This window comes from Micropterus salmoides, unplaced genomic scaffold, assembly GCF_014851395.1.
Source record: "Micropterus salmoides isolate LMB-PRFRI ecotype aquatic unplaced genomic scaffold, ASM1485139v1 Ms_hic_scaffold_3, whole genome shotgun sequence".
In the NCBI taxonomy this organism is placed as follows: Eukaryota; Metazoa; Chordata; class Actinopteri; order Centrarchiformes; family Centrarchidae; genus Micropterus; species Micropterus salmoides.
In genome coordinates, this window is record NW_024042261.1 from 38,226,924 (window position 1) to 38,242,789 (window position 15,866).

Below are 15,866 nucleotides of genomic sequence, written 5' to 3' on the forward strand. Positions count from 1 at the left end.
TCATCTATGACATCATGATCTTCTGGAGTCAGATTAATGATTCTGAGAAGTTACAAACTAAGAACTTTTGGATTAATCTATACGTGGTTTTTACAGATCTTTGCCCATGACAACAAGCTCCATTCTGAATGATAAAACATAAAAGTTATAATCTGTGATAGAAACGTCTCAAACATCTTCATGGACAGAATGATGGACAGTTACCATGGACATCTTTCCAGCCAGCAGCAGCTCCGTCTCACTGAGTAAAGCTTTGACATTACTGACCATCTGAAGGACAACGCTGCAGCTCAGAGACTGGAGACAGACAGAGAGAGAAACACAAGGTCAAGTGTTTGATTTGGATAACTAAAATCACAAATTAAATTCACAATTAAAATGATAAATGTACGCTACCGCTCAAGCTTTTAGAACAGCCCCATGTTTGTAGTTCTTCTGTAAATCTAAGTAGTTCAAGTCCAGTGAAAAACCTTAAATGGTACTAAAGTAAGGTTCCAATGTGTTTACTGTACAAATGTGTTTCATTTCCTTCCACTGCTGCAGAATAACCAAAGAAGTTAAAGACAAAGTAAAGTAAATGGCAGAGATTTACAATTTTCAGGGAACAGTAATGAGTCAACAACTTCAAATTATTCTGCAGCAGTGCAAGGAAATGAATCATCAAACACACTGGAACCTTACTTTGGTATATTTAGGGGTTTTCACTGGACTTGAACTACTTATGTTTACATACAAACTACAAATATAGGGGTGTCGCAAAACTTTCGCACTACATACAACATATAACGAGGACAGTAAGCTTCAGGACAGGACAGTGGAAAACTTGTGTTTAGTACCCCGGAGCTCTTGGAGTTTGCGTAGACCACATCCATGGCCTTTGAGCTGGCGTTGACAGCGTGAGCAAGTTCCTGTTCCAGACTGTGGTGAGACTGAGCGACTTCACGAATACTGAAGCACAAAACACCAGAGATTCATAAACATCTGCTGTCTGAAAACATCAAGTACAATCAAAGAGTACTCACAGGTCAGGCATTTCACAGTGGGTATACCACAGTATATCACTGTTGGTATACCGCAGTGGGTATTTGATAGTTGATACACCGCAGTGGGTATTTGATAGTTGATACACCGCAGTGGGTATTTGATAGTTGATACACCGCAGTGGGTATTTGATAGTTGATATACCGCAGTGGGTATTTTATAGTTGATATACCACAGTGGGTATTTTATATTTATATATCACAGTTTGTCCTTGAGCAGGATCCTTAAAACGTGAATCAGCCAATCCTTTAACGATCATTCTCCACACGCTGATGTTGGTCCTGTGGTTACCTGTGTATGAGAGCCCCTGCTGCCTGACCGAACTCGCCGATGAGCGACGCCTCTTCCTCAGAGACAATCTCTGGCTGTGAGGAGAGAGGGGGCTGTGGGGGCTGTGGGGGGGGAGTCCGGGGAAACTCGCACTTCTGTTTGTCCTCCCACGACTTCAGGGTGCTCTCAAAGGCCTGAAACACACACTGTAACTGAAACAGCTGTGGCATCATACAACTCATCAATCATTATAACTGATATTACTTATTAATCATTACATGGGCAGATCAGACCGATTCTCAGTAACCAGTTTATTATCTGTCTGAGGGTCTGGTTTAGTACTCACTCTGTCCCTGGTGAGCGTCTGGGTTCGGTTCTTGTGGATGATCTTGATGTAACCTGGAGGTTGGACCCACGCCTCCCCGTCTACCTGCACCGGGACGCCTTCATCACCCAGGATGGTGATCTTCACAGTCCGACACTGAAACAGGGAGAGACAGAAAGCGTCAGGAAGCTGGATGGACAGACAGACAGATAGTAGAGACAGACAGGTGTACCTGATGGACAGATAGACAGACAGACAGACAGGTGTACCTGAGCTATGCGGTGGTGCTGCAGGTTGATGACTCGGGACACGGCCATCTGCATGCTGCCGAACACGGCCACCACCTCCAGGATCTTATCATCAAAGGACGGAGCTGTGAACGTCTAAGAGAGAGAAACAGGTGACATCACTCATCACCTGACCACTCTGGAAGAATCTCGTTTAATACTTTCAAACATATAGGAGGGCCGTCTGTAAAGCCAGAGCGCGTGGAGAAGGACCGAGCGACAAGACAGGCAGACAGACATCACAGAGACAAGTTCAGTTCTCACGTCGTCCTCTTTGGTTCCTCCCCAGAAGTTGGTTCCTCCTGCGTAACTCGGGATATTCAGCACAGCGATGCCCTGCAGACTGGGGAGGGGGATGGGCCGCCCATCACACTGCGCACACACACACAGATTATATGTCAGCTGAAGAAAGTACCAGTTAATGGTCTAACACCAGCAGAACCGGGTCACTGGCCTGCTCCACTTTGTTCTGTGTCTCACCTCCAGCAGAACCCTCTGTTCCAGGTTCTTGTAGGTTCTGTGCAGCAGCTCTTTGGTCCCCAGAACTCCGTACCACATCATGTTCTTGGTCCGACTCCTGAACACACATTATTTAAAATGTTTAACATCAAATTAACTCACACGTTTATTGATTCACACATTTATGGTTATCGAACCACAAATAAAAAGGTCATCAGTAGCTTCTGTGGAGATGAAGCTTAAACTAAACTTTCCTTTTGTTTCTGTTCAGATCAATCGGGAAAAGACAGAAAGACATTCAGGTTCAGTAAATAAAGTGTTGATGGGCTCGTTGTCAGTACCTGCACTTCTCTGGATGTTCGTCTCTCTTGTTGTTGAAGTCCAGAGAGATTTTAGCGTCCAGTCCGATTCCAAAGTAGTTGTTCATGACACATTTCTCAGTGTAGCAGTCCCTACAAACACACACAGGTTAAAGTCATGATATCACCCACAAACAGACGGACGCACAGACTGACGGACAGTCTTACATGTTGTCTGGGTCACAGCTGAACGGGTCGGCGTTGACCAACAGTCGACTGATGACAGAACTGCTGGAGAGGGAACCTGAGAGCCCTCTGAGACCTGCACACAGGTAAACACACAGGTAAACATCACGCTGCTGTCATGACAAGATGAACTTCCTGTTTGACCTTAGAGCCTCTTACTTGGATAGAGGATCTTTGCGTTGAGCATGGGCATGTTCTCCCTACTTGCTGTCTGGACAGGAAGTGATGCAGAGCTGCCCAGTGACAGGCTGCCCTTATTGATCAGCTTCTCACAGGGCGTCTTACAGACTGAAGACACAGACAGACAGACTGACAGGTAAATAACTCTGGACATTGTTAACTGACATCTATCTGCTTTGGTATTCAAAGTGTTGAATCTGGTCGTATCTTTGGGCAGATATGATCATACTGTAGATTCTTGGAATAGTCTTTATTTACAGTAAAGAGAAGCAGGAGCATATTAAAGGTAGAACTTTTTTATATTTGTATTATAATTAATATATTAATATAATAGTTAATGTCCTTCTACAGGAAGCGTTAAGATTCCCTGATGGAACATTTGAGACTTTATGGTTCTGTACTGGTATGAGTACTAGAGATGGTAGTAGAGTTAGTAGTACAGTAGGGCTGACCTCTGCGTGAGTTGCGGTGTTTGGCGCTGTAGGACGACTGTAGAGACATTTTATCCTCCTCCACGTCCTCCTCCTCTTCCTCCTCCACCAGACCCTCCTCTTCCTCAGCCCGACTCAGAGAGAAGAGCTGCTGCTGAGTCTGAGCGTTCTGCTCATCCACAGCTGGAAACACGGACACACTTTAACCATCCTGAGAACACATCTGACGAATGAAACAGTGAACCTGATGTGTCTGCCTGCCTGTCTGCCTGTCGTACCTTTCTCTGTGTGCTCGATGATCTGTCTGATGGCCTTCTTCAGACTGTTGGCTCTCAGCATCAGCTGCTCTCGAGGTTTAAAGATGGCGGCCACAGCAGAGGAGGATGTGTTGGTCCGCGGGGAGCAGGGGGCGTGAGGGGAAGGATGAGGAGGACAAAGACGAGTAGGCAGAACGACTCCCTCTGACTCCTCCTGCTCCTCAGCGATGGTGGGGGGAGGAGCCGGGTGGTGCACCGTGGAGGCCTGAGACTCCTCGTTCAGCGTCTTCAGCAGAGAGTCCAGCTTTTCCTTCAACACACCACACTGACACAAACACGGCTCATCACCATCACGGCTCACTATTATCACTAACACGGCTCACATTACCACTAACACGGCTCACCACTATCACTAACACAGCTCCAACATGGCTCACCACTATCACCTACACGGCTCATCACTGTTATGGCTCACCACTATCACTAACACGGCTCCCCACTATCACCAACAGTAAGTAAGTAAGTAAGTACATTTATTTGTCCCGGTAAGGAAATTTGTTTGCATGGCAATCAAGTAGGCATTACAAACATACATCATACAACATACATCATACATATACACCAAAAGAGAACCTTTAAATATACAAAGTCACATACTAATACACTTAACACATATTTCCCCATACCCTGCACTTTTACTACCTATTTGATTAGGCAATACCAGACCAGCTGAGTATCCTACCTATTAACTTACATATTTAAAAGCTTAATTGCTTGAGGCACAAATGAAAACTTTGATCTATTTTTGGTAAATAGAGGGAGGCAATATCGTCGCCCAGAAGGAAGTAGTTCAAATGAAGAGGCAAGGGGGTGCCTCTTGTCTCCCACAATGGTTTTTGCCTTGTTCCTTACCCTTTCCCTATAAATGCATTCCACACTTGGTAACTTGATCCCTAGTAGTTTACTGGCCATTGTTACTGTTTTCCTTACAGACTTCTTCTGTGCCTCAGTAGCATTACCAAACCAGCAGATGATGCAGAAGGCCAACACACTTTCAATAAAAGAAGAATAAAACATCTGAAGCATTTTGTTGTGAACATTAAAGGATAACAATTTCTTTAAAAAGTACATTCTTTGTTGTGTCTTAGTACTGATGAGGTCAGACCACAGATCCCATTTAAGCTTATGGTCAATCACAACGCCAAGATATTTATAATTTGTAAGTGATTGTATAGCCTCCCCGTTGATAAAAGTTGAATTTGATGATTGGATCATTCTAAAATCAATAGACATTTCTTTTGTTTTGGTGGTGTTTAGAAGGAGGCTTGACTTTTCACACCACTCTAAGAAATAGTCAAGAACTGGCCCATGCTCCTCCTCATCATCATATAGTAGACTTAACAAGGCAGTATCATCTGCATACTTAATAAGGTGCCTGTTTGGTAAAGTGCTGGTACAAGAATTAGTATATAAAATAAACAACAAAGGAGATAAAACACATCCCTGAGGAGAGCCTGTGCAAGTAGACATTTTATCAGAGAGAGAAGTTCCTGCCCTGACTTGCTGGATTATACAGCTAAGAAAATCAACAATCCATAAGATCAAGCCAGGTTCAAGTGAAAATTCTGAGGCCAATCTATCCACCAAAATACTGGGCTGAATAGTATTAAAAGCCGAGGAAAAGTCCACAAATAAAATCTTAGCATGGGTCTTTGGTTTCTCAAGGTGAGTGTGCAATAAGTGCAATAGTGTCCCAATGGCATCTTCAAATCCCCTGGAGGCCTGATAGGCAAATTGCAAGGGGTCCATGAGGTGCTGAGTTTCAGATACAATGTACCTCACAACACTCACAACACGGCTCACCACTATCACTAACATGGCTCACCACTATCATGGCTCACCACTATCACTAACATGGCTCACCACTATCATGGCTCACCACTATCACTAACATGGCTCCCCACTATCACGGCTCCCCACTATCACTAACATGGCTCCCCACTATCACGGCTCCCCACTATCACTAACATGGCTCATCACTATCACGGCTCCCCACTATCACTAACATGGCTCATCACTATCACGGCTCCCCACTATCACTACCATGGCTCACCACTATCACTAACATGGCTCACCACTATCATGGCTCACCACTATCGCTAACACGGTTCACCACTATCACCAACACAGTTCACCACTATCACCAACATGGCTCCAACATGGCTCCTCACTATCACGGCTCAACACTATCACTAACATGGCTCATCACTAACACGGCGCCCCACTATCACTAACATGGCGCCCCACTATCACTAACATGGCTCACCACTATCACAGCTCACCACTATCACTAACACGGTTCACCACTATCACCAACACGGCTCCAACATGGCTCCTCACTATCACGGCTCACCACTATCACTAACATGGCTCATCACTATCACTGCCATCACTAACAGGGCTCATCACTATCACCACTATCACTAACAGGGCTCCCCACTATCACCAACACTGCTCCAACATGGCTCCCCACTATCACCAACACTGCTCCAACATGGCTCCTCACTATGTACACTATCACGGCTCACCACTATCACCAACATGGCTCCAACATGGCTCCTCACATCACCAACACGGCTCATCACTATCACCAACACGGTTCATCACTATCACCAACACGGCTCATCACTATCACGGCTCACCATTATTGCTAACACGGCTCATCACTATCACTGACAAGGCTCATCACTAGCAATACTATCACTGCTCACCACCATCACTAACATGGCTCACCACTATCACCAACACGGCTCCAACATGGCTCCTCACTATCACGGCTCATCACTATCACTAACATGGCTCACCACTATCATGACTATCACCACTATCACTAACAGGGCTCCCCACTATCACCAACACAGCTCCAACATGGCTCCTCACTATCTACACTATCACGGCTCACCACTATCACCATCATGGCTCCTCACTATCACTAACATGGCTCCCCACTATCACCAACACGGCTCACCACTATCACCAACACGGCTCCAACATGGCTCCTCACTATCACGGCTCACCACTATCACTAACATGGCTCATCACTATCACCACTATCACTTACAGCGCTCCCCACTATCACCAACACGGCTCCAACATGGCTTCTCACTATCAACACTATCACAGCTCACCACCATCACCAACATGGCTCATCACTATCGCTAACATGGCTCCTCACTATCAACACTATCACGGCTCCCCACATCACTAACATGGTTCACCACTATCACCAACACGGCTCACCACTATCACTAACCAGGCTCACCACTATCACTAACCAGGCTCACCAATATCACCAACACGGCTCATCACTATCGCTAACACGGCTCATCACTATTGCTAACACGGCTCATCACTATCACTGACACATCACTATCAACACTATCACTGCTCACCACTATTATTGTTTTTTGGGTATTATTGTCTTTAAACTTGTTAAAGCACTTTGTAACTTGTTTTTGAAAAGTGCTCTACAAATAAAGATTATTATTATTATAACACTGCTCATCACTTTCACCACTATCACGGCTCATTACTATCACTAACCTGGCTCATCACTATCACCAACTTGGCTCATTAGTGTCACAGATTATCACTATCACGGCTCACTGCTATCACTAACACGGCTCCAACATGGCTCATCACTATCACCACTATCACCAACTTGGCTCATTAGTGTCACAGATTATCACTAACACGGCTCCAACATGGCTAATCACTATCAACACTATCACTAACTAGGCTCACCACAAGTCCCTTTTCCACCGATGGTACCCACTCAACTCGACTTGCCTGTTTTGGTTTTCCACTGGGCAAATCTGGTACCTGGTAGGTTTTTTGTCGAGGTTCCAAGCGAGCTGAGCTGATACCAGAAGGCTACGTGAAAACACTGCAGACTGCTGTGTGAGATTGAACCTAGCTAGCAGCCGATGTGTTTATAGCTGAGCTGCTAACGTTAGCTCAGTTTAGAAGCTCAGTTTGATTTAAGTTTAAGATTCCTTCAGTGTTGACTGTTTAGGAGGTTTCTACTGGGAGCTGAATAACCACTGAGGTTGTCTCCACTCCAGAACATACGGACGAGCTCATTAAAACATCAAAAACACTGAATAAATCAGCATCACCCTAAAAAATGAACGTCTCTTCAGAGTACACTGTGCGTCAGCCAGCTGACCTCTTGGTTAGAGCTGTCGGCCGGTAGAACACAATATGGCCATGCAGTCATTTCACAGCGGAGTTATAAAGACATTAAAAATATAAATATACCTTCTTGGCCATAGCTTCCGACTCCTCTGAATTCTCGGTGTTCTTCTCGTACGCTTTACCAACACGAGCCACAAAGTCCTTCACCGTCTCACACAGAACCCTGAAGATCATCATACAAATACAGACACAGTAAATTAAACAGACAGGTGGACAAACAGAAAGACAGGTGGACAGACAGACGTACTTGGCAGAGGAGATGACGACAGAGTGCTGGTCTGAGGTCAGGATCTTGGAAAGGTGAGCAGCCACAGAGTCCTCATAAGTCTGAATCTGCTGTACCTGTGTACATTGAGGTCAGTACAGGTGAGCATGAGCTTTCAAAAAGAGACAGATTCATCAGTAGTTTTATCATGTGATTCAGTTTTTCTTGTTCTTTAAATCAGATTTTCAAATTCCTCTGAATGAGAACTAACGTCGGTCAATATTAAGAATATAAAGTAGCAGTTCTGGGTTCAAACTAAATGGATCATGTACATATATGCCCCCCTCCTCCTGAGTATGAAAACACACTGCGGACGAGACATTAGTAGATCAGCTGTTTCTTTAACATGGCATCTCGTAGTTGCATCTTTCCTGATCACATGAAATGATCCAAATCTCTCTGGTCAGTCACTTACAGACTCTTCAACACCAACTGAAAATTGGACAACGGCTGCTACTAAAGAAATATGGAGTCGCTGAATGTTCCCGTTACCTCAGAGTCGTCGCTGCAGTCCTCCGTGACGGTAGACGCAGAGTGCTGCCGTGGAAACTTGGTTTCATAGACCATGATGCTCCACCTGCAGCCGGAGGAGAGAAAGGTACAGCTAGTGTTACTGTGTCGCTGTGCAGACGCACCTTGGTGTACACATGGATAATAAGTTATTAAGTTCATCCTGATATATTAAATATGTCCGTAGCTGCATGTCAACAAGGGCTGCGGTGACGTTCATGCACTTACTTGTTTTATCCTGTATCATCTACTGTTTGACAACCTGGTCACAAGCAAGCAACACTCTCAAACCACTACAGTCCCTATCCAAAAAAAACCCATATACTTTCATCATTGCAACAACATTTATGTTGGAAAACTTAATTACACATAGAGATCTCTGTCTCATGTACAAAATCTTACATGGACTGGCTCGTCCTGTATTTGTCAACACAGCACCAACTGCTTACAGATGTACTAGGAGTGCAGCAAGAGGTGACTGCATTGTCAGTGACAGTGAGATGAGTTAGATGAGAGATGCCTTTTTTAAATTGTATTTTATTGGCAGTGAGCGTTCTGCGTGCTGTTTATGAGCCCTGGGCGCCTCAAGTTTTCACACCAGCAAAACATGTTCTGTGTGATCCGGGCCTTACACCACTGAGTTACCTGTCCTAAGTCAGTTACCTGTCCTTCGTCAGTTACCTGTCCTTCGTCAGTTACCTGTCCTACGTCAGTTACCTGTCCTTCGTCAGTTACCTGTCCTTCGTCAGTTACCTGTCCTACGTCAGTTACCTGTCCTTCGTCAGTTACCTGTCCTGTCCTTCGTCAGTTACCTGTCCTACGTCAGTTACCTGTCCTTCGTCAGTTACCTGTCCTGTCCTTCGTCAGTTACCTGTCCTACATCAGTTACCTGTCCTGTCCTTCGTCAGTTACCTGTCCTACGTCAGTTACCTGTCCTACATCAGTTACCTGTCCTGTCCTTCGTCAGTTACCTGTCCTGTCCTTCGTCAGTTACCTGTCCTACATCAGTTACCTGTCCTGTCCTTCGTCAGTTACCTGTCCTACGTCAGTTACCTGTCCTACATCAGTTACCTGTCCTGTCCTTCGTCAGTTACCTGTCCTGTCCTTCGTCAGTTACCTGTCCTACGTCAGTTACCTGTCCTACGTCAGTTACCTGTCCTGTCCTTTGTCAGTTACCTTTCCTTGGTCAGTTACCTGTCCTGTCCTTCGTCAGTTACCTGTCCTACGTCAGTTACCTGTCCTACGTCAGTTACCTTTCCTACGTCAGTTACCTGTCCTGTCCTTCGTCAGTTACCTTTCCTTCGTCAGTTACCTGTCCTACGTCAGTTACCTGTCCTACGTCAGTTACCTGTCCTGTCCTTCGTCAGTTACCTTTCCTTCGTCAGTTACCTGTCCTGTCCTTCGTCAGTTACCTTTCCTACGTCAGTTACCTGTCCAACATCTTGGTGCTGGCTCTCTCCAGTTTCTCCAGTATCTGAGGCAGCTGAGTATCGTCGTCACAGGCTGAACCCCATCCCAGAACCCGGGCCAGATCGTTGCCCGTCCCCAGAGGAAGGACTCCCAACTGACACTACAACAACAAAACACACGACAACACAGTAAACAACACGTTTCATTTCATATCTTCAGTGTGGGCCCCCGAGACAGCACTCTCTAAGGATGTTTTGCCTGTATCTTGACTCTTAGGCCCAAATAACCACAGACCAGGTCCGAAATCTTGGCTTTCTAATAGACTCAGATCTCACAGTCACAAACCACATCAAAGCAAATCACCAAAACAGCATTCTATCGTCTTAAAATACAGGCAGAGTGAAGGGCCCGGTGTCCCAAAAAGACAGAGAGATTCAGACATATGATGTGATTGGACAGTGATATTCATTAAATTAGCCTATTATTACTTTTGTTTGTCAGTACAGGAGCATCTCAAATCTCAAAACAAATTTGAATCTGGTGGAAAAGTTAATTGTGAGCACCAGAACCAGACTGAGAGATTAAAGACTCAGGAAACTTTTGCAGGTGTTTTGAGTTAATTAGCTGATCAGAGCTCTTCTCAAGTCGACATTTCTGTGTTCGGTGTGTGTATTATAGTGCGTTACCTGTTTGTGCAGTGTGAGAGCGTCTATCTCGGACAGAACCCAGCCGACGCTGCCGTCTCCTCCACACACCAGGATCCTGAACGTGTCAAACTTCTGGAACAAACGCAGACTGACAGCAACAGATTTAAAGTTTGAACCAGTTTAATAAAACTCTCTCTCTCTCCCTCCCTCTATCTCTCTCACCCCAGGTGTGGTCCCCCGTTCATCAGGTCGAACACCTGCGCCGGGTTCAGCAGCTGTTTGAAGCGCCGCAGGAACTTGACGCCCTGGTTGTCTCCGCTCTTAGAGTTGACAAACACCAGCAGAGGACTGGTGCAGGACGGAGGACAGGACGCCTTCCAGAAACCTGGACACAACACACACTTCAGCACGTGTCGCAGGTGAACGTGTCGAGTGCTGCAGTAAATATGGTCTCACCGTCAGAGTCGATGCTGTTGAGCGCCGTCGGCGGGATGACGGACACTTTACACTGACCCAGAGGACACTTAGAGGACAGCTGCTCCTTACAGCCTGAGTGCACCTGCAGGACGCACAGAGGCAGCACATCTGTATTAGTGATACGACTGTGTACACAGTTACCATGGTAACTGGACATGCGTCTCACCATGGCTTTGCACCAGAGACACCTCCAGTCCTGCAGCCGGAGGACGCTGCCACACGTCTTGTCACAGACGTTACATTTAGCCGAGACGGGTAGGTTCCCCTCTAACCACTGATGAGGCATCGACACCTGAGGACAGAGGTCAGAGGTCACGTGTGAGCGGGACACGAGGCGTTTACTGTCACAGCTACCAGGTGTGTGCATGTGTCTCACCCCGTCCTCGTCCTCGATGATGTCCTTCCCGATAGAAGCCAGCGTGGTCCACTTACAGTTGTTGGTGGCTCGAACGGCGCAGCGTTTATGAGCCTTAAACTTGCACACTGTAACACACACGCACACAGTTAGAAACACACATTGAACAGATAGAGCAGGATGCATACAGAATCCGTGAATGGTTCGTTCTGTAGTTATTAAATTATATATATTATATAATGAGTCTGATTTGTGAAGATTTGTGTGTTACACTGACAGTGGCATAATCTCAGTCTTAGTATTATTGGATCTCAGTGCTGCTTTCGACACGGTCGACCACAACATATTATACTATACTATAGGTAATCACACATCTGAGCTAAGAAAAATGACTTGTGGAGTTCCCCAAGGCTCCATTCTGGGGCCTCTTCTGTTTAACTTCTACATCAGGGGTTGGCAAATAAGTCTGGCATCGGGCCAAATCTTTTTCAAGGCATTACATGGCGGGCCAGAACAAAGTCGAATTATTTCAAATCCTTATGTATTCGTGTGCACGTTTAGCTCAGTCGGTACAGTGCGGGACTCTCGTTTGGAAGGTTGTACGATCGATTCCTACCAACTACATATAGTTTTTTCTCCTTTGTTAAACAAATGGATTATAAGCACACTTTTGCACACGCTCACAATAAAGCAAGTGCTGCAGTGTGCGTGCCTACAGACGCTTATTTTCATTTCCCTGAGAAAATTCAGGGGAATCCAATCACACGTTTACTGACGGCTTTTCCAGAGGTGTGTCAAGCCGGCCAGAGACGCTTTTGAGTGTCGTTCAGAACTTTTCAAAGTAAAAGCTCTCGATAAACTTGTCATAAAGCATTGCCACAAAAAAAGTTCTCGCGCTTTTATTTTGGAGGCACAATCACTTAAGAGGAAGTGATTGTGTGAGTAACTGTAGCTGTCATGTCTGAGATCTATTTCAGCACCAGCTGCTATGAATTTATTTCTCTTTTTTAAGAGCAAATCAATCGGGCTGCTTATTGCTGACCACTGATCTACATGCTTCCACTGGCTCAGATTATGAAAAACAACAAAATATGTTACCATAATTATGCAGATGACACACAGATTTACATAACCATTTCACCAGGGGACTGTGATCCCATACAGGCGCTGTATGGGATCACATTGTTTTTGGAGCGAAGGAAGAACGATTAAAAGTCAGTGCTCAGCTTCGATCAGTAATGTTAAGAACCACAAATCAAGCCAGAAATCTTGGTGTAGTCATGGACTCAGACCTGAATTTGCGTGTATACTGCGTGTATACTGCGTGTGTACTGCATTTCTACAGCGTGTGTCCTGCGTGTATACTGCGTGTGTACTGCGTTTCTACAGCGTGTGTCCTGCGTGTATACTGCGTGTGTACTGCGTTTCTACAGCGTGTGTCCTGCGTGTATACTGCGTGTGTACTGCGTTTCTACAGCGTGTGTCCTGCGTGTATACTGCGTGTGTACTGCGTGTGTACAGCGTGTGTACAGCGTGTGTACAGCGTGTGTACAGCGTGTGTACAGCGTGTGTACTGCGTTTCTACAGCGTGTGTACAGCGTGTGTACTGCGTTTCTACAGCGTGTGTACAGCGTGTGTACAGCGTGTGTACAGCGTGTGTACTGCGTTTCTACAGCGTGTGTACTGCGTGTGTACAGCGTGTATATTGCGTGTGTACAGCGTGTGTCCTGCGAGTGTCCTGCGTGTATATTGCGTGTATACTGCGTGTGTACTGCATTTCTACAGCGTGTGTCCTGCGTGTATACTGCGTGTGTACTGCGTTTCTACAGCGTGTGTCCTGCGTGTATACTGCGTGTGTACTGCGTTTCTACAGCGTGTGTCCTGCGTGTATACTGCGTGTGTACTGCGTTTCTACAGCGTGTGTCCTGCGTGTATACTGCGTGTGTACTGCGTTTCTACAGCGTGTGTCCTGCGTGTATACTGCGTGTGTACTGCGTTTCTACAGCGTGTGTCCTGCGTGTGTACTGCTTTTCTACAGCGTGTGTACAGCGTGTGTACAGCGTGTGTACTGCGTTTCTACAGCGTGTGTACAGCGTGTGTACTGCGTTTCTACAGCGTGTGTACTGCGTGTGTACAGCGTGTGTCCTGCGAGTGTCCTGCGTGTATATTGCGTGTATACTGCGTGTATACTGCGTGTATACTGCGTGTGTACAGCGTGTGTCCTGCGAGTGTCCTGCGTGTGTACTGCGTTTCTACAGCGTGTGTCCTGCGTGTATACTGCGTGTGTACTGCGTTTCTACAGCGTGTGTCCTGCGTGTATACTGCGTGTGTACTGCGTTTCTACAGCGTGTGTCCTGCGTGTGTACTGCTTTTCTACAGCGTGTGTCCTGCGTGTATACTGCGTGTGTACTGCGTTTCTACAGCGTGTGTCCTGCGTGTATACTGCGTGTGTACTGCGTTTCTACAGCGTGTGTCCTGCGTGTATACTGCGTGTGTACTGCTTTTCTACAGCGTGTGTCCTGCGTGTATACTGCGTGTGTACTGCGTTTCTACAGCGTGTGTCCTGCGTGTATACTGCGTGTGTACTGCGTGTATATTGCGTGTGTACAGCGTTTCTACAGCGTGTGTCCTGCGTGTATACTGCGTGTGTATTGCGTGTGTACTGCGTTTCTACAGCGCGTGTCCTGCATGTATACTGCGTGTGTACTGCATTTCTACAGCGTGTGTACTGCGTTTCTACAGCGTGTGTACAGCATGTGTACTGCGTGTGTCCTGTGCGTGTCCTGCGTTTCTACAGCGTGTGTACTGCGTGTGTACAGCGTGTGTACAGCGTGTGTACAGCGTGTGTACAGCGTGTGTACTGCGTTTCTACAGCGTGTGTACAGCGTGTGTACTGCGTTTCTACAGCGTGTGTACTGCGTGTGTACAGCGTGTGTCCTGCGAGTGTCCTGCGTGTATATTGCGTGTATACTGCGTGTATACTGCGTGTATACTGCGTGTGTACAGCGTGTGTCCTGCGAGTGTCCTGCGTGTGTACTGCGTTTCTACAGCGTGTGTCCTGCGTGTATACTGCGTGTGTACTGCGTTTCTACAGCGTGTGTCCTGCGTGTATACTGCGTGTGTACTGCGTTTCTACAGCGTGTGTCCTGCGTGTATACTGCGTGTGTACTGCTTTTCTACAGCGTGTGTCCTGCGTGTATACTGCGTGTGTACTGCGTTTCTACAGCGTGTGTCCTGCGTGTATACTGCGTGTGTACTGCGTTTCTACAGCGTGTGTCCTGCGTGTATACTGCGTGTGTACTGCTTTTCTACAGCGTGTGTCCTGCGTGTATACTGCGTGTGTACTGCGTTTCTACAGCGTGTGTCCTGCGTGTATACTGCGTGTGTACTGCGTGTATATTGCGTGTGTACAGCGTTTCTACAGCGTGTGTCCTGCGTGTATACTGCGTGTGTATTGCGTGTGTACTGCGTTTCTACAGCGCGTGTCCTGCATGTATACTGCGTGTGTACTGCATTTCTACAGCGTGTGTACTGCGTTTCTACAGCGTGTGTACAGCATGTGTACTGCGTGTGTCCTGTGCGTGTCCTGCGTTTCTACAGCGTGTGTACAGCGTGTGTACAGCGTGTGTACTGCGTGTGTACTGCGTTTCTACAGCGTGTGTACTGCGTGTGTACTGCGTTTCTACAGCGTGTGTCCTGCGTGTATACTGTGTGTGTCCTGCGAGTGTCCTGCGTGTATACTGCGTGTGTACTGCGTTTCTACAGCGTGTGTACAGCGTGTGTACTGCGTTTCTACAGCGTGTGTACTGCGTTTCTACAGCGTGTGTACAGCGTTTCTACAGCGTGTGTACTGCGTTTCTACAGCGTGTGTACAGCGTGTGTACAGCGTGTGTACTGCGTTTCTACAGCGTGTGTACTGCGTTTCTACAGCGTGTGTACTGCGTTTCTACAGCGTGTGTCCTGCGTTTCTACAGCGTGTGTACTGCGTTTCTACAGCGTGTGTACTGCGTTTCTACAGCGTGTGTCCTGCGTGTGTCCTGCGTTTCTACAGCGTGTGTACAGCGTGTGTACAGCGTGTGTACTGCGTGTGTACTGCGTTTCTACAGCGTATGTCCTGCGTGTATACTGTGAGTGTCCTGCGTGTATACTG

The 15,866-nt window shown here is 46.6% G+C and overlaps 1 protein-coding gene across 3 annotated transcripts in view; it reads right to left on the reverse strand.

Moving 5' to 3' along the window:
• LOC119882796 (diacylglycerol kinase delta-like) overlaps positions 1 to 15,866 on the reverse strand; it is a 44,798-nt gene that overhangs the window by 6,649 nt on the left and 22,283 nt on the right. For all 3 annotated transcript variants that reach the window (XM_038693051.1, XM_038693050.1, XM_038693052.1), the window contains 21 exons: positions 11,738 to 11,844; positions 11,528 to 11,653; positions 11,341 to 11,443; positions 11,107 to 11,269; positions 10,924 to 11,032; positions 10,258 to 10,397; positions 8,810 to 8,894; positions 8,300 to 8,394; positions 8,116 to 8,215; positions 3,817 to 4,120; positions 3,560 to 3,721; positions 3,087 to 3,215; positions 2,910 to 3,003; positions 2,724 to 2,834; positions 2,404 to 2,500; positions 2,188 to 2,295; positions 1,906 to 2,019; positions 1,658 to 1,792; positions 1,333 to 1,505; positions 837 to 948; positions 205 to 297 (listed from right to left, as the gene is read on the reverse strand). In XM_038693051.1, coding sequence (XP_038548979.1) covers positions 205 to 297; positions 837 to 948; positions 1,333 to 1,505; positions 1,658 to 1,792; positions 1,906 to 2,019; positions 2,188 to 2,295; positions 2,404 to 2,500; positions 2,724 to 2,834; positions 2,910 to 3,003; positions 3,087 to 3,215; positions 3,560 to 3,721; positions 3,817 to 4,120; positions 8,116 to 8,215; positions 8,300 to 8,394; positions 8,810 to 8,894; positions 10,258 to 10,397; positions 10,924 to 11,032; positions 11,107 to 11,269; positions 11,341 to 11,443; positions 11,528 to 11,653; positions 11,738 to 11,844 — 2,660 coding nt within the window. The remainder of the gene's footprint in view (positions 1 to 204; positions 298 to 836; positions 949 to 1,332; positions 1,506 to 1,657; positions 1,793 to 1,905; positions 2,020 to 2,187; positions 2,296 to 2,403; positions 2,501 to 2,723; positions 2,835 to 2,909; positions 3,004 to 3,086; positions 3,216 to 3,559; positions 3,722 to 3,816; positions 4,121 to 8,115; positions 8,216 to 8,299; positions 8,395 to 8,809; positions 8,895 to 10,257; positions 10,398 to 10,923; positions 11,033 to 11,106; positions 11,270 to 11,340; positions 11,444 to 11,527; positions 11,654 to 11,737; positions 11,845 to 15,866) is intronic.